Genomic DNA, 25,907 nt, shown 5'->3' with positions numbered 1-25,907 from the left:
TGTTGCCAGCAGATCTCACTGAAAATAAAAAACCTAAAATAAACTTTCTTTTTCTAGGAGCTCAGGAGAGCCCCTAGTGTGCATCCAGCTCAGCCGGGCACAAGATTCTAACTGAGGTCTGGAGGAGGGTCATAGGGGGAGGAGCCAGTGCACACCAGGTAGTCCTAAAGCTTTCTTTAGTTGTGCCCAGTCTCCTGCGGAGCCGCTATTCCCCATGGTCCTTACGGAGTCCCAGCATCCACTTAGGACGTCAGAGAAATATATTTTCAATTATACACACACACACACACACACACACACATACATTATATTATATATAAAACTACAAGGCGTAAAAAGCAGAAATAAGGTTGGATACATGTACAGGGTAAGGGGAAAGGGGGCTCCAAACCGATATCTGCCTAGGGCCCCATGGGATTTTAATCCGGCTTTATGAAGTGGCATTGGAAGGGCTTGCAATGGCTCCTCACTGTTTCAATTCAGACTTTTCAGTCCCAGAAGGTCAAGTTCCACACTGGATCCTGGAAGGCTTCAGCAGTGACTGCTGCCCTAGGAGCCAGCCACCCACCCTCCCAAGCCGATTACATCTTGAAGGGAGAAGTTATTCCAGGAGCACATCTTCTGGAAGTATTTTTACAGGATATTTCAAAATTAGATCTCCTAACCCAGATTTAGTGGTGCCAGGGAGGAGAGGGAGCTGAGCCCCATTTTCCCCAGGCAGTGCCTGGACAAGATTAGGAACACACATCAAGCACTTAGACAAAAAAATACCCCCCTGGTTGTCAGAATACTCACAGGCATGGATTTCATGGATGGGAGAAAGTCGCTGTGAGTTTGGAGATGCTCACAATTCACTGCCCAGCCGTTCACTACCTACAGTGAGAAATCAATGATATTAGACACTTGCCAACTGAATGCTGTACAGGTTGGGTCTACTGTATATTCTTGGGAGCAGAGGTATTTTTGATATCGGATTTTTCTGTATTTTGGAATATTTGCACACCATAATGAGATATCTTGGGGATGGAACCCAAGCATAAGCAAAGAATGCATTTATGTTTCATATACACCTTATACAAGCAGCCTGAAGGTATTATTAATCATTTTGTGCATTAAAGAAAGTTTGTGTACATTGAGCCATCAGAAAGCAAAAGGTGTCACTATCTCAGTCGCGCTCAAAAAATCTGTATTTCAGAGTTTTGGATATAGGAGACAACCTCTATTAGGGTCTCTCCTGATTGGATCCATGTAATCAGATCTATTACATTCAGTTGAGACCGAATCCTTACTGCTAGGAAAAAGGGAGACTCATTATTCAATGCAGGGTCTTCCAAAGCTAAAAATTAGACTGATTGATAAACAAAACAAAAAACAGTAAAAATAAAAAAAAGTGAAGATGATCAAAAAAAGCTTTTGGAATAAACAAGTGAAACAGAAAGTTATTCCCAATAAAATAAACATGTCTCAAATCTAACCTTTATAATAAAAGGCTAAAGCTTGCTCCTTATCTCTATAAGACCCTGAAAATAAAACAAATTGGAGAAAACAAAAATGTGACACTCATACCCACTACATACCTCACCGTCCATGCTCAAGTTTTAGTGGTGGTTGTCAGAAGCAGAGAAAATGTGCCCAATTCTTCCAATATTTGATGTGCCAATCAAGCCTGGGATGCCCCATCTTGCTGAGAGCCTGGTTTTAGGAAGGCATAGAAGGGAACAATGCAGACCAGGCCTGTGCTTGATACAGTCCATGCAGATCCAGGCCCCATAATGCAACAGACTGTCCTATGGGTAACATCAGGCGTCATGCAGGAGCTGCCAAGTTGGAGACAAAGGAAAATGCATGATTATTGGAGAGAAATAAGGCATTTTAAAATGCCTTAGGTAAGAAAACAGGATTAGGATACCTACCGGTAAATCCTTTTCTCCTAGTCCGTAGATGATGCTGGGGTCCACTTCATGACCATGGAGTATAGACGGTTCCGCAGGAGCCATGGGAGCTCTTAAGACTTTTCAATGGATGTGAACTGGCTCCTCCCTCTATGTCCCTCCTCCAGACCTCAGTTATAGGAACTGTGCCCAGGGAAACGGACATTTCTAGGAAAGGATTTACTTTAATACTAATGGTGAGATACATACCAGCTCACACCTCAACCATGCCGCACAACATGGCATTCAACATAACACACGCCAACAGGCATGAACCAATTACAGCAAACATGCTGAAACTAATAAAACACAACATGTGTAACTCTAATAAACAAAACTGCAGGTAAAGTACGCACTGGGACGGGCGCCCAGCATCCTCTACGGACTAGGAGAAAAGGATTTACCGGTAGGTATCAAAATCCTGTTTTCTCATACGTCCTAGAGGATGCTGGGGTCCACTTCATGACCATGGGGTTTATACCAAAGCTCCAGTACGGGCGGGAGAGTGTGGATGACCCTGCAGCACCGATTGACCGAACTTGAGGTCTTCATCGGCCAAGGTGTCAAACTTGTAGAATTTTGCAAATGTGTTTGACCCTGACCAAGTAGCTGCTCGGCAAAGTTGCAATGCCGAGACCTCCCGGGCAGCCGCCAAGGATGAGCCCACCTTCCTAGTGGAATGGGCCTTCACCAAAGTCGGTAACGGCAATCCAGCCGTAGTATGAGCGTGCTGAATCGTACTTCTGATCCAACACGCAATAGTCTGCTTGGAAGCAGGACACCCAATCTTGTTGGGAGCAAACAGGACAAACAAAGACTCTGTTTTCCATATTCGAGCTGTTCTAGCTACATAAATCTTCAAAGCTCTAACCACATCTAGAGACTTTGACTCAGTGAATGTGTCAGTAACTACTGGCACCACAATAGGTCGGTTTATGTGGAAAGATGAAACCACCTTTGGAAGAAAAATGTTGAGAGTTCTCAACTCTGCCCTATCTTCATGGAAGATCAGGTAAGGGCTCTTGTGAGACAAGGCCCCCAACTCAGACACCCGCCGTGCGGATGCCAATGCCAAAAGCATCACCACATTCCAAGTGAGAAACTTCAACCCTATCTCTTGTAGAGGCTCAAACCAATCCGACTGAATAAACTGCAACACCACATTAAGGTCCCATGGTACCACTGGAGGCACAAATGGAGGCTGGATGTGCAGAACCCCTTTCACGAAGGTCTGAACCTCTGGAAGAGAGGCCAATTGTTTTTGGAAGAACACTGACAAGTCCGAAATCTGGACCTTGATTGACCCCAAAATCGGAGGCCCACCTCCACACCAGCCTGCAGAAAATGGAGAAAACGTCCCAACTGAAACTCTTCCGCAGGAGCCTTCTTGGATTCACACCAAGACACATATTTTCTCCAAATACGGTGGTAATGTTTCAACGTTACTCCTTTCCTGGCCTGAATAAGGGTGGGGATGACTTCCTTGGGAATACCCTCATGGGCTAGGATCCGGCGCTCATCAGCCATGCCGTCAAACATAGCCGCGGTAAGTCTTGATACACGCACGGCCCCTGCTGCAGCAGGTCCTCGCGAAGAGGAAGAGGCCGAGGATCTTCTATGAGCAACTCCTGAAGATCTGGGTACCAAGCCCTCCTTGGCCAGTCTGGGGCAATGAAGATTGCTCGAACTCTTTTTCTCATGATCCTGAGCCCCTTTGGGATCAGCAGAAGTGGAGGGAAGACATACACCGACCGGCACACCCACTGGGCCACTAGCGCATCTACTGCCATTGCTTGAGGGTCTCTCGACCTGGAACAATATTTCTGAAGCTTCTTGTTGAGACGAGATGCCATCATGTCTACTTGAGGAACTCCCCAAAGACTTGTCACCTCTGCGAAGATTTCTTGGTGGAGGCCCCACTTTCCTGGATGGAGATCGTGTCTGCTGAGGAAGTCTTCTTCCCAGTTGTCTACTCCCGGAATGAAAATTGCCGACAGAGCCTTTATATGTCTTTCTGCCCAGAGGAGGATCTTCGTCACCTCTGCCATTGCCGCTCTGCTTTTCGTTCCGCCCCTGCCTGTTTATGTACGCGACTGCTGTTACATTGTCCGACTGGATCTGCATGGAATGATCTTGAAGATGTACCGCTTGTTGAAGGCCGTTGTAAATGGCTCTCAATTCCAGCACGTTTATGTGAAGGCAGGCTTCCTGATTTGACCATTTTCCTTGGAAACTTTCCCCCTGAGTGACAGCTCCCCAGCCTCGGAGACTTGCATCCGTGGTTACCAGGACGCAGTCCTGAATCCCGAACCTGCGTCCCTCTAGTAGGTGAGAACTGTGTAGCCACCACAGGAGCGAAATCCTGGCTTTTGACGACCAGATTATCTTCCGGTGCATGTGTAGGTGGGATCACGACCACTTGTCCAACAGGTCCCACTGGAATACCCTGGCATGGAAACTGCCAAACTGTATGGCCTCGTAGGCCGCCACCATCTTCCCCAACAACCGAATACACTGATGGATCGACACTCGGTTTCAATATCTGTTTTACCATTTTCTGGATTTCCAGAGCCTTTTCCACTGGAAGAAATACTCTCTGAACTTCTGTGTCCAGAATAATCCCGAGAAAAGACAATCTTGTCGTCGGTTCCAACTGTGACTTTGGATAATTTATGATCCAACCGTGTTGTTGGGAGTATTGACAGGGAGAGTGTGATGTTTTGTAACAACTGCTCCCTGGATCTCGCCTTTATCAGGAGATCGTCTAGATAAGGAATTATATTGACTCCTTTTTGACGCAGGAGAACTATCATCTCCGCCATCACCTTGGTGAATACCCTCGGCGCCGTGGAAAGACCGAATGGTAACATCTGAAATTGGTAACGGCAATCCTGAACCGCGAATCTCAGATAAGCCTGGTGAGGAGGATAAATGGGAACATGCAGGTAAACATCTTTTATGTCTACAGACACCATGTAGTCCCCCTCCTCCAGACTGGAAATCACTGCCCTCAGTGAATCCATTTTGAACTTGAATCGTTTCAAATAGAGATTCAGATTTTTCAGGTTTAGGATCGGTCTGACCGAGCCGTCCGGCTTTGGAACTACAAAAAGGCTTGAATAAAACCCCTCCCCTTGTTGTGACAAAGGTACCAGGACTATGACCTGATCCTGACATAATTTTTGGATTGCCGCTGTTGCTGCTTCCCTTTCTGGAAGAGAAGCTGGCAAGGTCGATTTGAAAAATCGGCATGGGGGGGGGGGGGGGGGAACGTCTTGAAACTCCAGCTTATATCCCTGGGACACTATTTGCAACACCCAGGGATCCAGGCCAGACAGAATCCAACCTTGGCTGAACAGTTTGAGACGGGCCCCCACCCGAGCGGCCTCCCGCAAAGGAGCCCCAGCGTCATGCTGAAGATTTGGCAGAAGTAGGGGTAGACTTCTGCTCCTGGGAACCTGAAGCTGCTGTGGACTTCTTTCCCTTTCCCCTTCCCCTACCCACAAAGAAGGGGGAACCTCTCGCTTTTTTTTAATGTTTTTTTTGCAGGCGCAGAGGGCAAAAATGTTGACTTACCTGCGGCAGCCGCCAAGACTAACGCATCCAGTCCATCGCCAAATAAGGCCTCACCTTTATATGGGAGAGCCTTCATATTTCTTTTGGAATCTGCATCCGCGTTCCACTGGCGAACCCACAACGCCCGCCGAGCCAATACTGCCATGGTAGTGGCTTGTGAACTCAAGAGTCCAATATCTTTCATCGCTTCTAGCATGTATGCGGCAGCATCTTTGATATTCCCTAACTTAAGGAGTATCTCATCTTTATCAATCGTGTCAATTTCTGATGACACGCTTTCTGACCATTTTTCAATAGCGCGACTCACCCACGCGCAAGCAATTGTGGGCCTGAGCAGCGTACCATTGGCAACATAATTGGATTTCAATGTAGTTTTCCATCTTTCGGTCTGCCGGCTCTTTTAGTGAAGCCGTGCCAAGGTGCAGGGAGAATTACCTTCTTTGTCAACCTGGACAGTGCACTGTCTGACACAGGGGGTGACTCCCATTTTTTCCTGTCCTCCACCGGGAAAGGATAAGCTATCTGAATTCTCTTGGGAATACAAAATGTATTTTTGGGATTCACCCACATTCCTTCAAAGAGTGTATTAAGCTCGTGGGAAGGAGGGAAAGTGACCTTAGATTTCTTTTCTTTATAGAAATAAGCCTTCTCCTGAGGTACAGGAGTGGCTTCCGTGACTTCCAGAACTTCCCTTATAGCCACAATCATATATTGTATATTGTTTGCCAATTTATGATCTATTTCTCTGGAGTCACTATTGTCGACACAAGAATCAGTGTCCGTGTCGGTATCAGTATTCCCAATATTCGCAAATGGTCTCTTATGTGACCCAGAGGGGTTGCCTGCGGATGGAAGAACAGAGCCCTGAAAAATCACATCCTCCACAGATTTTCTCCAGCACTCAGCATGAGATTCAGACTTATCTAATCTCCTATTGATATGATGCATACTATCACGTGTTTCTTTCACCCATGCAGGCTCTTGGTGTGCCGGCAGCGCCACCACATTACACTTCTGTGTCCCTAAAATGGTTTCCTCCGGGGAGGAACTCCCTGCCTCTGACACGTCTTACACACGTGTACAACACACACACACACACACACACACACACACATACAGACACACTGGGACTTATAGGGGACAGACCCACAGTAAAATCTGTCAGAGGGACACAGTTTAGGAGCAGCCAGTTCACAACCCCAGCGCCAGTATCTAATGCCTGTGAACACAGAATGCCCACTGACATGCAGCGCTTTTTACACAGTAAAAATAAGAATTTACTCACCGGTAATTCTATTTCTCGTAGTCCGTAGTGGATGCTGGGAACTCCGTAAGGACCATGGGGGAATAGACGGCTCCGCAGGAGACTGGGCACATCTAAAGAAAGATTTAGGACTATCTGGTGTGCACTGGCTCCTCCCCCTATGACCCTCCTCCAAGCCTCAGTTAGTACACTGTGCCCGGAAGAGCTGACACAATAAGGAAGGATTTTGAATCCCGGGTAAGACTCATACCAGCCACACCAATCACACGTATAACTCGTGATAGGAACCCCGGTTAACAGTATGATAACAAAAGGAGCCTCTGAACAGATGGCTCGCAATAATAACCCGATTTGTGTAACAATAACTATTTACAAGTATTGCAGAAAATCCGCACTTGGGATGGGCGCCCAGCATCCACTACGGACTACGAGAAATAGAATTACCGGTAAGTAAATTCTTATTTTCTCTGATGTCCTAGTGGATGCTGGGAACTCCGTAAGGACCATGGGGATTATACCAAAGCTCCCAAACGGGCGGGAGAGTGCGGACGACTCTGCAACACCGAATGAGAGAACTCCAGGTCCTCCTCAGCCAGGGTATCAAATTTGTAGAATTTTGCAAACGTGTTTGCCCCTGACCAAGTAGCAGCTCGGCAAAGTTGTAAAGCCGAGACCCCTCGGGCAGCCGCCCAAGATGAGCCCACCTTCCTTGTGGAATGGGCTTTTACAGATTTAAGCTGCGGTAGTCCCACCGCAGAATGCGCCAGCTGAATAGTGCTACAAATCCAGCGCGCGATAGTCTGCTTAGAAGCAGGAGCACCCAGTTTGTTGGGTGCATACAGGATAAACAGCGAGTCAGTTTTCCTGACTCCAGCCGTCGTGGAAACATACATTTTCAGGGCCCTGACTACGTCCAGTAACTTGGAATCCTCCAAGTTCCCAGCAGCCGCAGGCACCACAATAGGCTGGTTCAAGTGAAACGCTGATACCACCATTCGGGAGAAACTGAGGACAAGTCCTCAATTCTGCCCTATCCATATGGAAAATCAGATAAGGGCTTTTATAGGACAAAGCCGCCAATTCTGACACACGCCTGGCCGAAGCCAGGGCCAACAGCATGACCACTTTCCACGTGAGATATTTCACATCCACAGTCTTAAGTGGTTCAAACTAATGTGATTTCAGGAACTCCAAAACCACATTGAGATCCCAAGGTGCCACTGGGGGCACAAAAGGAGGCTGAATATGCAGAACTCCCTTGACAAAAGTCTGAACTTCAGGCAGGGAAGCCAGTTCTTTCTGGAAGAAAATCTACAGGGCCGAAATCTGGACCTTAATGGACCCCAATTTGAGGCCCAACGTCACCCCTGCTTGTAGGAAATGCAGGAATCGCCCCAGTTGAAATTCCTCCGTTGGGGCCTTCCTGGCCTCACACCAAGCAACATATTTTCGCCAATGCGGTGATAATGTTTTGCGGTGACATCCTTCCTGGCTTTGATCAGGGTAGAGATGACTTCCTCCGGAATGCCCTTTTCCTTCAGGATCCGGCGTTCAACCGCCATGCCGTCAAACGCAGCCGCGGTAAGTCTTGGAACAGACAGGGCCCCTGCTGCAGCAGGTCCTGTCTGAGCAGCAGAGGCCAAGGGTCCTCTGAAAGCATCTCTTGAAGTTCCGGGTACCAAGCTCTTCTTGGCCAATCCGGAAACACGAGTATAGTTTTCACTCCTCGCCTTCGTATTACCTTGGGAATGAGAGGCAGAGGAGGAAACACATAAACCGACTGGTACACCCACGGTGTTACTAGAGCGTCCACAGCGATCGCCTGAGGGTCCCTTGACCTGGCGCAATTCCACCTGTGGTCTTTCCCACCGGTTTACCAGTATTTGGAAGACTTCTGGATGAAGTCCCCATTCTCCCGGGTGGAGGTCGTGCCTGCTGAGGAAGCCTGCTTCCCAGTTGTCCACTCCCGGAATGAACACTGCTGTCAGTGCCAACACATGATTTTCCGCCCATCGGAGAATCCTTGTGGCTTCTGCCATTGCCCTCCTGCTTCTTGTGCCGCCCTGTCTGTTTACATGGGCGACCGCCGTGATGTTGTCTGATTGGATCAGTACCGGCTGGTTCTGAAGCAGGGGCCTTGCGTGGCTTAGGGCATTGTAAATGGCCCTTAGCTCCAGAATATTTATGTGAAGCGAAATCTCCTGATTTGACCACAGTCCTTGGAAATTTCTTCCCTGTGTGACTGCCCCCCAGCCCCGAAGGCTGGCATCCGTGGTCACCAGGACCCAGTCCTGTATTCCGAATCTGCGGCCCTCTAGTAGATGAGCCCTCTGCAGCCACCACAGCAGCGACACCCTGGTCCTTGCCGACAGGGTTATCCACTGTTGCATCTGGAGATGGGACCCGGACCATTTGTCCAACAGGTCCCACTGGAAAGTCCTTGCGTGGAACCTTCCGAATGGAATTGCTTCATACGAAGCTACCATTTTTCCCAGGACTCGTGTGCATTGATGTACCGACACCTGTCCCGGTTTTAGGAGGTCTCTGACTAGAGATGACAACTCCTCGGCTTTTTCCACTGGAAGAAACACTTTTTTCTGGTCTGTGTCCAGAATCATTCCCAGGAACAGAAGACGTGTCGTCGGGACCAGCTGTGACTTTGGAATATTGAGAATCCAGCCGTGCTGTTGTAGCACTTCCCGAGAAAGTGCTACCCCCACTACCAACTGTTCCTTGGACCTCGCCTTTATCAGGAGATCGTCCAAGTACGGGGTAATTAAAACTCCCTTCTTGCGAAGGAGTATCATCATTTCGGCCATTACCTTGGTAAAGACCCTCGGTGCCGTGGATAACCCAAATGGCAGCGTCTGGAACTGATAGTGACAGTCCTGTACCACAAATCTGAGGTACTCCTGGTGAGGGGGGTAAATGGGGACATGTAGGTACGCATCCTTGATGTCCAGGGAGACCATGTAATCCCCCTCGTCCAGGCTCGCAATAACCGCCCTGAGCGATTCCATCTTGAACTTGAACCTTTTGATATAAGTGTTCAAGGATTTTAAATTTAAGATGGGCCTCACCGAACCGTCCGGTTTCGGTACCACAACCATTGTGGAATAGTAACTGACAATGCTAAATTCCCTTGTCGTATAAACAACCCTTTATGAAGCTAAGAACACTGTACGCTGTTTACTTAAGAAGTACCGTAATGGTACGCTAGTTGCGTAACGATCGCTCAGCCGTAGGCGAGACGCTCAAGCGTCACGTTCGCTCACGGCCCAGTGATCACAGGACACGATATTGGCTATGACTAGAGTAATGATTCGCTATGGCGTAGCGGACGCTCGAGACCACGAGGAGATCACCAGCGGCGCAGACGCTCACAACGCTATACCTTTATGTCTAAACCTTATACCAATGAAATACACGGAATACCTTAATGTGAATACAGGGTGTAAGTGCAACCTTGTGTAACCTGACTAACTACAAAGCTGCTTGAGCGTCACCGACGCTCAAGTGAACACTTAACACTATAGGAAATACACAGATACTGGTTTAGGGTCCAAAGCCTATTAACTGTATTATATCTAATGTATTTGTAAAAAGGGGATAACAGTACAAATGATACACTACAATATAACAGAGACTTCCTAACCACAGAACTAAACAATAAATACAAAAAAGACAATACTACTCTGACCTAAATGCAATACAATACAATACAATACTATGAGAGATATAAGAGAAAAGAGGAGAGAGAGAGAGAGAGAGAGAGAGAGAGACGGAGAGGGATGAGAGAAATTGGCTCACAGTAAGACAATGATTACGGAGAGAAACTTACGCACAAGGGTAAACGATCGCATGCGCCTGGACATCCAGCACCCGATTTTCAGCAATGAGAACCGTTGAAGAGTGAGAGCTGGATGTGGTCGGCCTGCCTATTTATGCCCCACACACAATGCAATCTCATAGTCCCTACAATCCCATTGTCCATTGGATGAAGGAATTCGACCCTGTATCACAACAAAAGGTCATAGGTTGATTCATACAGGTGGGCTGTGACGATTTCAAACAGCTCAGGTGGGTGGGGAACTAGGTTTCCCGCCGCATACCTGAGTATGAGTAAATAGTAGAAATGGACATAAACTTCTTATGTCCATAACTATTCGCACGAGCGATTAATACGCTCCAAACCAACACCGGAATATTGCTAATTAAATACTCTTCCGATGGGTACCAAACACTGCTGTATGAGTCTTGTTAGACCCTTCGTACGATACAAAGAGGGATTACTTTAAACAGGGACCTTCTATATTAACCAAACTTTCAGAAACTATCAAAGGGATCATGATCTATAAACTACATTAATTGTGAAAATATGTAACGAATGAGTCGCATGCTACGACTACATAAACTCTACCGTAAATACGCATACCGCGCCTGCGAGTGCACGCTATTGCGGGTATGCGCCTTCACGGGAGAGCGTACGCATGCGCAGCACGGACCAGTGTGCGGTGCAAATATGGCAACGTGCATAGAGACATTTTTCTGACTTTGACAGTCCACCCTTTGGCAGTCAATAATAACTGCCACAAAACATTTAAGGAGAAAAATGCAAGTCAGGGGTTAATTGATTTCCATGGTTGGGTAAGGGAGGAGAGAGGAGAAGGTGTGAAGAGGGTATGACCTAGTGAGATAGCAGAAGCATGTGTGTATGAATCCATGTTTGGGGGGTCATGTATCATCGTGCCGTACGTGTTGTACATCAAGCTTCGAGGTATTGCGAAGTATACATTTGAATTCCTTCTTATCCTGTGGTACAGGTCTGTGGATGGGCTGTCAAACTTTACCGAGCTCTTTTCGGATTTTGAATAAAATGGGGAGCACATTTTAGTTGATGATACATGAATGGGGGAGGTATGTGGTTGCTGATATCTGTGCCTGTATTCCCTATCGTCTATGTGTGTCATTACCTGAGGGTTGTAGAGATGAAGATAAAGAACACTTATGGAAAATGCAATGATATTCTATGTCAGGGAAATGTACATCTGTCGTCGAAGTTGTGTTCGGTATCTGTTGAGAGTCGTCTTCTTTGCGCTGTATTGCTCCTTGGGCATGAGCAAATAGCTTTGTCTGAGCCATCAGATTTACAAAAAAAAATGTTGGGCTAGCGTGAGTTTAAAAGTACTAGGGAAACTGGGGATCCATGGCAAAGTTCATCAAGTGTCCATATCATAGGTTGTCAAAACTTCATCTTTGGTGCTTGTCTGTTGTCTGTATAGCGTCTCGTCAACTTCCTCGTCCAAGGGGGTCTTTGTATCTTGGAGAAAAGCAGAAAAACAGGTGAAAGAAACGGACCGTATAATCGCATTTTCATCCCATCCTGGTTTCTATCATTGGGTCATAAATCAAATCCAGGTTAATTACAGTTTCCTCGCTCCTCAAGCTCATCACTCTTGTACTTTGTTTGCACCTCATTAAAGCCTGCCCGCATCTAAATATCAATCCAATCGATATAACGACACCCAAGATACATAGTAGAAACTTTCCAACATCCATTATGACTCCTTGAGCCCAGTCCCCCAAACCGGAGAACCAATTTCGCGGGTTCAACCATGACACCCAACCAGTCAGCTCATTACCTACAGCAGCAAGGGTGAGATTGTGTTTTCGACGAAATTCCCACTTCAATTGGAGAATATCGTCCATCTTTATGCCGTACTGTGTTGCCAATGTAACACAATATCCGCCTGTTACTGCTGTAAGATAATTAAGAACCATCCTATGCTGAACTAGTTCTGTTTTATAAGCTTGAAGTTCTCTTCCAGTGTATCTAAACGTGTCATCATACATTTCAGTGATATTATCTAACAAATTGGCGAGTGCGGAAATGTATCTATAATTCATCACTCCTCGAGCGGTGCGAGTGAAATCTAACGCTACCAGAACCTGAATCCCGGTGGATTCATGGATAAGATCGGAGGCCGGATGCTCTAACCTTTCTGACAGTTGTCTTTTAACTCGGTGCTCGTAATGAGTGTGAGTATAAGGAGCTTGGGCACCACGGTGTATGTCCTTCATTTTGTCATGTGTTACAGTCATCACTTCAGGCAATACTTTTCCAATATAACACAATCCTTCAGAGTTTGGGGCAAGCCACTTGTACGCCTTTCTCCCGCATATGAAATATGCGTCATCGGGGAGAACATATGGGACGGAGAAGGACATGACCATGTTACAAACCTTCCAGGTGAAATCTCCTGACCCTAATTCTTCCATCTGCTTAATGCACGTATCAGTTTGTACGATATGTGCACAGTATCCTGGTGATACCTCTCCAACTCTAGTAATCCTATTTCCTAAGGTATATCGATACCGAAAAGATTTTCCTCTACTGGCTATGTGGCATACCAGCTCTGTATCTGTAGGCATTCTATCTGCTCTGTGTGAAAAGGTCATGGTAAGGTTGCTCCATGACACTTCCCAATTTCCCGGTTTTCTGGGATTGGAGATATTGAAACATAAGAGGGACCTATCCACATGGTATTGGTGGAGCTTCAAACTAGGAGGGCTGGAGATATTAAACCTCCGGTCCACCGGTCTCCCACCATTTAGCTCAAGTACCTCCCCTAACGTTAAAGGAAATGGTACTAGCCCTGATTTGCTGTGACCCTGAGGTACTTGAGAGCATACCCAACAATCTGTTTGGTTTAACACGTTACCCACTAAGGAGTGATAGTCACTCAATGGATGCCGGTCTATATGGATATTAAAACTGGATTGGCATTTCTTTATGCATCCATCTTCAACCAGATTATCACAGAGCCTACAGATACAATTTTTCTTCAGCTAACAATCCTTCAAAGAGAATGTTTACAGATAACATGGTTGTTAGATCGTGCCCGGTACTCGCCTTTGCTTGGTGATTGGGTTGCTATTGGAAATTTACACCTCCGTCTCAGTCATTAGAACCTTTCTGGATCCTTTCTCGACCTCACTGGTACTCTCACCGAAACAGACTGCTCTGGTCAACATCACGGTTAACATCAAAATCCGGATTGCAGTCTCTTGGGGCAAGTCCATCTTACAGGAGGAGAAAAGAAGAAATTTGTAAAGGGGGTATAAGAAAACAGTTTGAGGGGGGGGGGGAGAACTTGTTACGATAATAAGTTCTCTCGTCTTGTTGTTCTTCTTGTTCTGCTGTCCTCTCAAAGGTGCTGTCTCTCAGTCTTCCAAACGAACATTCTGGTGATGCAATATTCCTTCCTAACCGGCGATCTTTCTGTAAGGAGCAAAAATCTGGCATTACCATTGGTCCAACTGAGGGGTGACATACCATCTTTAAACCATGAAAACATGAGTGGGAAGAGAGAGACAACAAAAAAAACAAAAGAGATAGAGAACAATTCATGTGCATATATACATTACATAACTCGACAATAACCACCAATGAGAAAAGAGAAACAAAGCATTTTTAAACATTGTCAACATTAAGAAAACATTGTTAGCATTAGAAAATCATTGTCAGACTTATTAGGCTGTCATATCTATGTGTCTACTGGTCTCCTTGAGCAGTCCCTCCCCACCAGCACCTGCATTACTCCACTGTCTGTATCTGGCCAGAAATACATTGTGGCGGAGGTCATGCTGGGGTTTGGTAGACTTCTGCAAGGACCAAGCGGATATGCAATGTGTGAATTCTTACCAATACTCGTCAGAGATGGGGATAGAGAGAGAGAAAAAAAAACATTTCACAAATACATTTACAACTTTTCACCTGGTCATTCCTGTGTCTTCAGTGAATGACCTCCCACTTTATTAACCGTTACCTCAGGCTTGCCTCCATTCCTAATAATCACCTTTCCTGCCTATGTGATCCCTGATTATAATGGTGTGTATTGTAATTTTGCTCATTTCTTGGTCTAGGGGGTCTAACTTTATGTGGGTTATTACAGTTGCTAGCATAATGCCCTTCTCTCCTACAATGATAACAAATCCTGGGCTTCCTCCACGTGTCAATGACCTGAGGTTTTGGTTGATTTGATGCCTCCTCAAACGCTCGGATGCTCATCATCATCAATCGTTTCCCCTGTACTTCCCTGATTCCTTGGATTTTATGATTATGGTGTTGTCTTTCTCTTGATCTACAATCTCTTGCAAAGTGTCCCTTTTTATGACAATTGTAACAGACTTCCATATCTGGATTTCTCACAGGGGTGTGGGGCTTTTGTTGGGGTGGTCTTGTGTTTTGGGCCTGTATATTTGCTGCCATTAACTCATCTCTTTGTGACTCTCTGTATCTGGTGATATTCTGATCATGATTAATGACGGCCTCTCTTAGTGCGGTCACCGAGATATCTCTCCAGTTTGGGTTGGTGGTCTGTACCCTTGTTTTTAATTCATCTTTTAAACCATTCATTAATACCTTAACCGCTATTTCTTTATGTTGTGCATTTGCCTTGATGTCTGCGATCCCAGTGTTTCTAGCCATTATTTGCAGTGCTCGATTGAAATAATTAGAAACATTTTCCCTTTCGTTTTGCCTTATGGAGAGAATGTCATTCCACTTGACAGCAGCTGGGAAATATATTCCTAACTGTCGGTTAATCTGCCTAATACATTCCTGATTGTGTTCTTCCATACAAGGTACCTCCGTGTTTAATTTACAATCAGCAATGAACTTTTCAGGGTCAACACTGGAGGGCAAACATGCCCTCAGCACTGTCCGCCATTCTTTGTTGGTGGGTTCTGTGGCGTTTCCTAGTTCTTTAATAAACTTTTGACATTTGACTAGATTTTTCCTAGGATCAGGAAATTCAGACACAATTGATCTCAATTCGGTCCGGGACCAGAGACAGCGCATTGCACTGTCCTTGACGGGAATGATTCCCTGATCGTCAGTCTTCCCATTGGGGACTGAGATCACCCTGGCCAGATCGAGCTCAGTTACATCATCTTGTGTTGGTCTTACAATATGGGGTACATTTGTTTGTGCGTGATATGAAACATTGTACGTACCTGTGGACACGACCTCACCTGACCCTCCGTTAGGGGGTTCGATTATTGCCTTTACCAATTTGGTCGCGTCCACCTGGATGGCTTTTGTGATGGTTGCTGGAAGAGGTGCTGACATCGTTCTGGGCTCACTTTCTTGTTTGTATTCCTGAGGGAAGTTTGACATGGGGTGCAACTTGCATAGGTTAATAGTTGTACATTCAACAGTATTACAATAATCATTGTTACAGTTATTACACTTATTCTTATAATCTATACTACAGTTGCTAAGAGCGTTTTTATTGTTCAACTTTGTGCTTTTCTCCGCAACCATAATCCTCCCCGATGCCATGTCTCTCCTCTCAAGATAAGATTCAGAAAAGTCAATTGAATCTCTTTGTAATTCACCTTCCTGTTGCCCTAACTGCACATAATCATAATGTTTACTTCGTCTCTTTGTTGGTTCAATGAGACCTATCCTCCTCCTTAAATTTTGTAACACGTCTGGACTGAAGCTACCTATTCTTGGGACTTTGTCCCTGTCTTGTACAGTCATTCTCTCCCATTCATCACATAAAGCTTTTGTGTGACTTCCGTATTTTTCACACATGATGTACCTTGCCGACCCAACGGGTCGGTTCTCTGAATCAACCCGAACCGAGGTTGATCGCCCCCTACCTGAACAACTGGCCCCCATAATTCTGCAGGTGTTGCTTATTCCTCCTTGGATCTTTATCTCAAGGTTTTCAGCGAACCCTTACAAACAAACCAAGATGTCCTGGGCAGGCCGGCGGTGGTGGTTTACCAAGTACCCCACTTACTTCTCGCCCACGTTGGCCAGTACTGCAATAACTGTAACCAGAGCTGCTGTACCCAACCCAGGGCCCCTGTGAACCTTCTGTTTACTGGAACATATGAGGGTTACCCGAAGGACACTTACTCTTTCCAGTAAAGTTGGGGTTGTTAGATAGTTCCTGAGTGACCAGCGAACTTCCCTTCCAAAAATAAAAAATTACACAAATCACGTCAGAATGTACAGATAGCGTTTGTGACCACTTTACTCTAATGGTATTAGGTCAGATTACTAACTACTGCACACAATTACGTGCGGTCCAATCGTTCAGTACATAAGCACTACTTGTCATGTACTGAAAGATCAATGGAATCGATGTTTCCGGCCGCGATTCCTTCAGCAAGAGCTTATGGCCTATATGGGTTCTGCACCAACACCCCAGGCGTTGTGCCACTGGACTTTTATAGCGGACCTCTTTGTCTATTTTACCTGTTACCTTATGACCTCCTGGTCTGTTACCTTATGACCTCCTGGTCTGTTACCTTATGGTCCGCTATACTCTAATGCTCAAATATTATTTAACCAAGGATGCCTCCCTAGCCACCGTATATGTCACTTACACGTGTGTCCCTTGACGAGTACCCGACTTTCCTTTTGGTTCAACCTCTTAAGTTATATAAACTTATGTAATAAAAACACACTCACTCAACACATGTACACTTTGTTTCTATATCTATTTCTGCGCAGAAATTGTCTTCAGTCCAACTGTGTTACCAATTAGGAGCAGGATCTGTTAAACTAAATTTCAGATTTTTCCAAAAATAGATTTGCGTTATTTACCGCGTCGCGTTATTTACCGCTGTGCGTTACTTATCGCCTTTGCGCTAATTATCGCTTTGCGCTAATTCAACTTTTCGTGACTTGAGCTACGTTGGCGTAACCAGACGCTACGTTGCGTAATGTACGCTGCGTGCGTCTGCCGTTTGGATTGCGTACGCAAGTCTTTTGTTAGGGACACGTGTACGCAAAACAAAGATCCACCGTAACACAATTTCTACCTTTATCAATGTAGGTGATCCCTGATCATCTACCGCACACCACACTGACTGTCTTATCTCCCAGACAAGCCGTGTGTTGGTCTATACTTTAACTATTACCTCTACTATGAAATAACAGCAAATCTCTTTTTGCACTTTCTATCAACTATAAAACTTGGCAAACAGGAATAGTGATATACGAAATTTGAAAAAGAAATGCAGATAAATGTATGCGTGCGTGTATACGCAAGACAGAAGAGAAATAAAACAGTTTTAAAAGACACAAGCGTTTTGTTCTTACTTCCGGTTCCCGGATTCCTTCAACACTCTTTATCTAAGCGAAGCAGACGCTTATCCCGTCAGCACTGCGAGACAACCTCCCACCCTTTGCTGGGGGGATAATGTCCGCTGATCTACCTAGTGCAGATATGAGAAGGATAGGACGAGTCCCCAATTGACAATGCTAAATTCCCTTGTCGTATAAACAACCCTTTATGAAGCTAAGAACACTGTACGCTGTTTACTTAAGAAGTACCGTAATGGTACGCTAGTTGCGTAACGATCGCTCAGCCGTAGGCGAGACGCTCAAGCGTCACGTTCGCTCACGGCCCAGTGATCACAGGACACGATATTGGCTATGACTAGAGTAATGATTCGCTATGGCGTAGCGGACGCTCGAGACCACGAGGAGATCACCAGCGGCGCAGACGCTCACAACGCTATACCTTTATGTCTAAACCTTATACCAATGAAATACACGGAATACCTTAATGTGAATACAGGGTGTAAGTGCAACCTTGTGTAACCTGACTAACTACAAAGCTGCTTGAGCGTCACCGACGCTCAAGTGAACACTTAACACTATAGGAAATACACAGATACTGGTTTAGGGTCCAAAGCCTATTAACTGTATTATATCTAATGTATTTGTAAAAAGGGGATAACAGTACAAATGATACACTACAATATAACAGAGACTTCCTAACCACAGAACTAAACAATAAATACAAAAAAGACAATACTACTCTGACCTAAATGCAATACAATACAATACTATGAGAGATATAAGAGAAAAGAGGAGAGAGAGAGAGAGAGAGAGAGAGAGAGAGAGAGAGAGAGAGAGACGGAGAGGGATGAGAGAAATTGGCTCACAGTAAGACAATGATTACGGAGAGAAACTTACGCACAAGGGTAAACGATCGCATGCGCCTGGACATCCAGCACCCGATTTTCAGCAATGAGAACCGTTGAAGAGTGAGAGCTGGATGTGGTCGGCCTGCCTATTTATGCCCCACACACAATGCAATCTCATAGTCCCTACAATCCCATTGTCCATTGGATGAAGGAATTCGACCCTGTATCACAACAAAAGGTCATAGGTTGATTCATACAGGTGGGCTGTGACGATTTCAAACAGCTCAGGTGGGTGGGGAACTAGGTTTCCCGCCGCATACCTGAGTATGAGTAAATAGTAGAAATGGACATAAACTTCTTATGTCCATAACTATTCGCACGAGCGATTAATACGCTCCAAACCAACACCGGAATATTGCTAATTAAATACTCTTCCGATGGGTACCAAACACTGCTGTATGAGTCTTGTTAGACCCTTCGTACGATACAAAGAGGGATTACTTTAAACAGGGACCTTCTATATTAACCAAACTTTCAGAAACTATCAAAGGGATCATGATCTATAAACTACATTAATTGTGAAAATATGTAACGAATGAGTCGCACGCTACGACTACATAAACTCTACCGTAAATACGCATACCGCGCCTGCGAGTGCACGCTATTGCGGGTATGCGCCTTCACGGGAGAGCGTACGCATGCGCAGCACGGACCAGTGTGCGGTGCAAATATGGCAACGTGCATAGAGACATTTTTCTGACTTTGACAGTAACCATTTCCTTGCTGAAGGAGGGGTACCTTGACAATCACTTGCTGTGAATACAGTTTCTGGATAGCTGGATAGCCACCAACACTGCCTCCCTGACAGAGGGAGTTGCTGGTAAGGCAGATTTTAGAAAACGGCGGGGGGGGGGGGGGGGGGGGGGACGTCTCGAATTCCAGCCTGTACCCCTGAGATACTACTTGAAGGATCCAGGGATCCACCTGTGAGAGAGCCCACCGTGTGCTGAAATTTCTGAGACGGGCCCCCACCGTACCCGGGTCCGCCTGTGAAGCCCCAGCGTCATGCTGTGGACTTACCGGACGCGGGGGAGGACTTTTGCTCTTGGGAACTGGCTGTATGCTGCAGCTTTTTCCCTCTACCTTTGCCTCTCGGCAGAAAGGATGCGCCTCGAGCCCTCTTGTGTTTATAGGGCAGAAAGGACTGTACTTGATAATACGGTGCTTTCTTTTGCTGTGGGGTAGCCTGTGGCAAAATGTCGATTTCCCAGCCGTAGCTGTGGAAACGAGGTCTGAAAGACCATCCCCAACAGTTCCACCCCTCAGCAAAATATTGTCCCTATCCAGGGTATCAATATTATCCGACAGGGAATCTGACCACGCAGCAGCAACACTGCACATCCATGCTGATGCAATCGCTGGTCGCAATATAATGCCCGTGTGTGTATATATAGCTTTTAGGGTAGCTTCCTGCCTTCTATCAGCAGGATCCTTTAGGGCGGCCGGAGACGGTAGTGCCACCTGTTTTGATAAACGTGTAAGCGCTTTATCTACCCTAGGGGATGATTTCCCAACGTGACCTATCCTCTGGCGGGAAAGGGTACGCTGCCAATAACCGTTTAGAAATTATCAATTTCTTATCGGGGGAAGTCCAGGCTTCCTCACACACCTCATTTAATTCCTCAGATGCAGGAAAAACTACTGGTAGTTTTTTCTCACCGAACATAATACCCTTTCTTGTGGTACCTGGGGTACTATCAGAAATGTGTAATACATTTTTTCATTGCCTCAATCATGTAACGGGTGGACCTATTGGAGGGTACACTAGTCTCATCGTCGTCGACACTGGAGTCGGTATCAGTGTCGACATCTGTGTCTGTCATCTGAGGTAGCGGGCGTTTTAAAGCCCCTGATGACATTTGAGACGCTGGAACAGTCACAAGCTGAGTAGCCGGCAGTCCTATGTTGTCAAACCTTTTATGTAAGGAGCTAACACTGTCACGTAATTCCTTCCATAAGTCCATCCACACAGGTGTCGACCCCTCAGGGGGTGACAAAACATTTACAGGCATTTGCTCTGCCTCCACATCATTTTCCTCATCATACATGTCGACACAGCGGTACCGACACACAGCACACACACAGGGAATGCTCTGACAGAGGACAGGACCCCACAAAGCCCTTTGGGGAGACAGAGGGAGAGTATGCCAGCACACACCAGAGCGCTATATACCACAGGGATATCACCTATAAAGAGTGTTTTCCCCATATAGCTGCATATATATATTATAGTGCGCCTAAATTTGTGCCCCCCCTCTCTTTTTTACCCTTTCTGTAGTGCAGGACTGCAGGGTAGAGCCAGGGAGCGATCCTTCCAGCGAAGCTGTGAGGGAAAATGGCGCCAGTGTGCTGAGGGAGATGGCTCCGCCCCTTTTTCGGCGGGCTTTCTCCCGCTATTTTAATATTTCTGGCAGGGGTTAATATACACCTATATAGCCTCTGGGGCTATATATGGTGTCAGTTTGCCAGCCAAGGTGTTATTTATTGCTGCTCAGGGCGCCCCCCCCCCACCAGCGCCCTGCATACATCAGTGACCGAAGTGTGTGGTGTGCATGAGGAGCAATGGCGCACAGCTGCAGTGCTGTGCGCTACCTTGGAGAAGACAGAAGTCTTCAGCAGCCGATTTTCCGGACCTTCTTGCTTCTGGCTCTGTAAGGGGGACGGCGGCGCAGCTCCGGGAACGGACGACGAGGTCGGGTCCTGTGTGCGATCCCTCTGGAGCTAATGGTGTCCAGTAGCCTAAGAAGCCCATGCTACCACCACTTAGGTAGGTTCGCTTCTTCTCCCCTTAGTCCCTCGGTGCAGTGAGCCTGTTGCCAGCAGGTCTCATTGTAAAATAAAAAACCTAAATTATACTTTCTTTCTAGGAGCTCAGGAGAGCCCCTAGTGTGCATCCAGCTCAGCCGGGCACAGAAATCTAACTGAGGCTTGGAGGAGGGTCATAGGGGGAGGAGCCAGTGCACACCAGATAGTCCTAAATCTTTCTTTAGATGTGCCCAGTCTCCTGCGGAGCCGTCTATTCCCCCATGGTCCTTACGGAGTTCCCAGCATCCACTAGGACGTCAGAGAAACACACTTGTAAAGCACCAAATTCGCTTGTGCCCTCCCCTGTTTTGCACCCTTATACTTGTAGTCAGAAGTGAAGGAGGACCAGTGATGTCTCTGCAGCCTGAGGAGAGAGAAAATGGCACTGAGCAGTGTGCTGGCTGCCTGAGGAAGAATCTCCGCCCTTTTTACCTCAGAAACTTTTCATAGTTTTTATACTGGCGGGGGTAGGGCTTTTTGCCAGTTTATAGAGGTGTTTTGCTGCCCAGGGCGCCCCCCCCCCGCGCCCTGCAGTGCCTGTGTGTGTGGGCAGCAATGGCGTGCTGCGCTCCCGCCAGCAGCGCTGTACCTCAGCCGTCACTTTTCTTGATAGAAGATTTGTCTTCTTCTACTCACCTGTCTTCTGACTTCTGGCTCTGTGAGGGGGGTGACGGCGTGCTGTGGGAGTGAGCATCTAGACACGGTTAGCGTTCAGTACCCTTCAGGAGCTAATGGTGTCCTGTCAGCCAGAAGCAGAGCCATGAAACTCTTCAGGAAGTTGGTTCCTACTTCTTCCCCCTCAGTCCCACGAAGCAGGGAGACTGTTGCCAGCAGTTCTCCCTGAAAACAAAAAAACTAACATAAAAGTCTTTTCAGAGAAGCTCAGTAGAGCTCCTCAAAGTGCATCCAGTCTGCCTGGGCACATTTCTAAAACTGAGGTCTGGAGGAGGGGCATAGAGGGAGGAGCCAGTTCACACCCATTGAAAAGTCTTAAGAGTGCCCATGGCTCCTGCGGAACCATCTATACCCCATGGTCATGAAGTGGACCCCAGCATCCTCTAGGACGTATGAGAAAAGATAAAGAAAATAAGATTTTAAACCTACCGGTAAATCTTTTTCTCCTAGTCCGTAGAGGATGCTGGGGACTCCGTAAGGACCATGGGGTATAGACGGGCTCCGCAGGAGACATGGGCACTCTAAAGACTTCAGATGGTTGTGCACTGGCTCCTCCCTCTATGCCCCTCCTCCAGACCTCAGTAAAAGAACTGTGCCCAGAGGAGACGGACAGTACGAGGAAAGGATTTTTGTTAATCTAAGGGCAAGATACATACCAGCCCACACCATCCACACCGTACAACTTGGAACATACGAACCAGTTAACGGTATGAAACAAAACAGCATCAGCCAGAGACTGATCAAAACTGTAACATAACCCGTATGTAAGCAATAACTATATACAAGTCTTGCAGAATTTAGTCCGCACTGGGACGGGCGCCCAGCATCCTCTACGGACTAGGAGAAAAAGATTTACCGGTAGGTTTAAAATCTTATTTTCTCTTACGTCCTAGAGGATGCTGGGGACTCCGTAACGACCATGGGGATTATACAAAAGCTCCAGACCGGACGGGAGAGTGCGGATGACTCTGCAGCACCGATTGAGCAAACATGAGGTCCTCCTCAGCCAAGGTATCAAACTTGTAGAATTTAGCAAAAGTGTTTGAACCCGACCAAGTAGCCGCTCTGCAAAGTTGCAATGCCGAGACACCTCGGGTAGCCGCCCAAGAAGAGCCCACCTTCCTACTGGAATGGGCCTTTACCGAATTTGGTACCGGCAATCCAGCCGTAGATTGAGCCTGCTGAATCGTGTTACAGATCCAGCGGGCAATAGTCTGCTTAGAAGCAGGGGCGCCAACCTTGTTGGCTGCATACAGGACAAACAGTGCCTCTGTTTTCCAAACCCGAGCCGTCCTGGCTACATAAACCCTTAAGGCTCTGACTACATCAAAAGACTTGGAATCCTCCAAGTCCCCCGTAGCCACAGGCACCACAATAGGTTGGTTCATCTGAAACGATGAAACCACCTTAGGCAGAAATTGAGGACGAGTCCTCAACTCTGCTCTATCCACATGGAAAATCAGATAGGGACTTTTGTGAGACAAAGCCGCCAATTCAGACACCCGCCTCGCAGATGCCAAGGCTAACAACATGACCACTTTACAAGTGAGAAATTTCAACTCAACTGTTTGAAGAGGTTCAAACCAGTGTGACTTAAGGAACTGTAACACCACGTTAAGGTCCCATGGTGCCACTGGGGCACAAAAGGAGGCTGGATGTGCAGCACTCCCTTTACAAAAGTCTGGACTTCTGGGAGAGAAGCCAATTCCTTCTGAAAGAATATTGACAGGGCCGAAATCTGTACCTTAATAGAGCCTAACTTTAGGCCCATATCCACTCCTGTCTGCAGAAAGTGGAGAAAACGGTCCAGGTGAAAATCTTCCGTAGGAGCATTGTTGGCTTCACACCAAGATACATATTTCCACCAGATACGGTGATAATGTTTCGCCGTCACCTCCTTCCTAGCTTTTATCAGAGTAGGGATGACCTCCCCCGGAATACCTTTCCTAGCTAGGATTTGGTGTTCAACCGCCATGCCGTCAAACGTAACCGCGGTAAGTCTTGGAACACGCAGGGCCCCTGCTGCAACAGGTCCTCCCTGGGAGGAAGAGGCCACGGATCTTCTGTGAGCATTTCCTGAAGATCTGAATACCAGACCCTCCGAGGCCAATCCGGAACAATGAGTACTGTCTGGACTCTTTCGTCTTATGATTCTCAGTATTTTTGAGATGAGTGGAAGAGGAGGGAAGACATAGACCGACGGAAACATCCATGGTGTCACCAGGGCGTCTACCGCTACAGCCTGAGGGTCCCTTGACCTGGAACAATACCTCCGAAGTTTCTTGTTGAGGCGTGACGCCATCATGTCTATTTGAGGAAGCCCCCAACGACTTGTTATCTCTGCAAAAACTTCTTGATGAAGACCCCACTCTCCTGGATGGAGGTCGTGTCTACTGAGGAAGTCTGCTTCCCAGTTGTCCACTCCCGGAATGAAGACTGCTGACAGCGCGCTTACGTGATTTTCCGCCCAGCGAAGAATACTGGTGGCTTCCGCCATTGCCACTCTGCTCCTTGTCCCGCCTTGGCGGTTTACATGAGCCACTGCTGTGATGTTGTCCGATTGAATCAGAACAGGTAGGTCGCGAAGAAGAGTCTCCGCTCGAGGTAGGCCGTTGTATATGGCCCTTAATTCCAGCACGTTGATGTGTAGACAAGCCTCCTGGCTCGACCACAGTCCCTGAAAATTTCTTCCTTGTGTGACTGCTCCCCATCCTCGGAGGCTCGCGTCCGTGGTCACCAGAACCCAGTCTTGAATGCCGAACCTGCGACCCTCTAGAAGGTGAGCACTCTGCAGCCACCACAGGAGAGACACCCTGGCCCTGGGGGACAGGCTTATTTTCTGATGTATTTGTAGATGGGACCCCGACCATTTGTCCAGAAGGTCCCACTGAATTGTCCTCGCATGGAACCAGCCGAAGGGTATGGCCTCGTAGGCCGCCACCATTTTTCCCAGTACTCGAGTGCATTGATGAACTGACACTCTTTTTGGCCTTAACAGGTCTCTGACCATGCTCTGGAGTTCCTAGGCTTTTTCCGTTGGGAGAAAAACCCTCTTCTTTTCCGTGTCCAGAATCATGCCTAAAAATGATAGCCGAGTCGTTGGAATCAACTGCGATTTTGGCAGATTTAGGATCCAGCCGTGTTGCTGCAGCACTCTCAGGGAGAGTGACACGCTTTTCAGCAACTGATCTCTCGATCTCGCTTTTATCAGGAGATCGTCCAAGTACGGGATAATTGTGACTCCTTGCCTGCGTAGGAGCACCATCATTTCCGCCATTACCTTGGTGAAAATCCTCGGGGCCGTGGACAGCCCAAACGGCAACGTCTGAAACTGGTAATGACAGTCCTGTACAGCGAATCTCAGGTACGCCTGATGAGGTGGATAAATGGGGACATGAAGGTATGCATCCTTTATGTCTAGTGACACCATAAAATCCCCCCCTTTCAGGCTGGAGATCACTGCCCGGAGAGATTCCATCTTGAATTTTAACTTTTTTAGATACAGGTTTAGGGATTTTAGATTCAGAATGGGTCTGACCGAGCCATCCGGTTTCGGGACCACAAATAGAGTTGAATAGTACCCCTTCCCCTGTTGCACTAGGGGAACCTTGATAATCACTTGCTGTTGACACAGCTTT

General features: G+C 46.9%; 1 protein-coding gene across 2 annotated transcripts in view; it reads right to left on the bottom strand.

Moving 5' to 3' along the window:
* The window catches only part of ELMOD3 (ELMO domain containing 3), a 104,274-nt gene that overhangs the window by 61,097 nt on the left and 17,270 nt on the right, over nt 1-25,907 (bottom strand). For both annotated transcript variants that reach the window (XM_063931901.1, XM_063931902.1), the window contains exons 2-3: nt 1,578-1,817; nt 796-873 (exon numbers count right to left, since the gene is read on the bottom strand). In XM_063931901.1, the coding sequence (XP_063787971.1) occupies nt 796-873; nt 1,578-1,589 (90 nt within the window). In that variant the 5' untranslated portion in view covers nt 1,590-1,817. The remainder of the gene's footprint in view (nt 1-795; nt 874-1,577; nt 1,818-25,907) is intronic.

The sequence above is a fragment of the Pseudophryne corroboree genome, chromosome 6 (genome assembly GCF_028390025.1).
Source record: "Pseudophryne corroboree isolate aPseCor3 chromosome 6, aPseCor3.hap2, whole genome shotgun sequence".
Classification (NCBI taxonomy): Eukaryota; Metazoa; Chordata; class Amphibia; order Anura; family Myobatrachidae; genus Pseudophryne; species Pseudophryne corroboree.
This window is presented reverse-complemented; position numbering and strand designations above follow the sequence as displayed.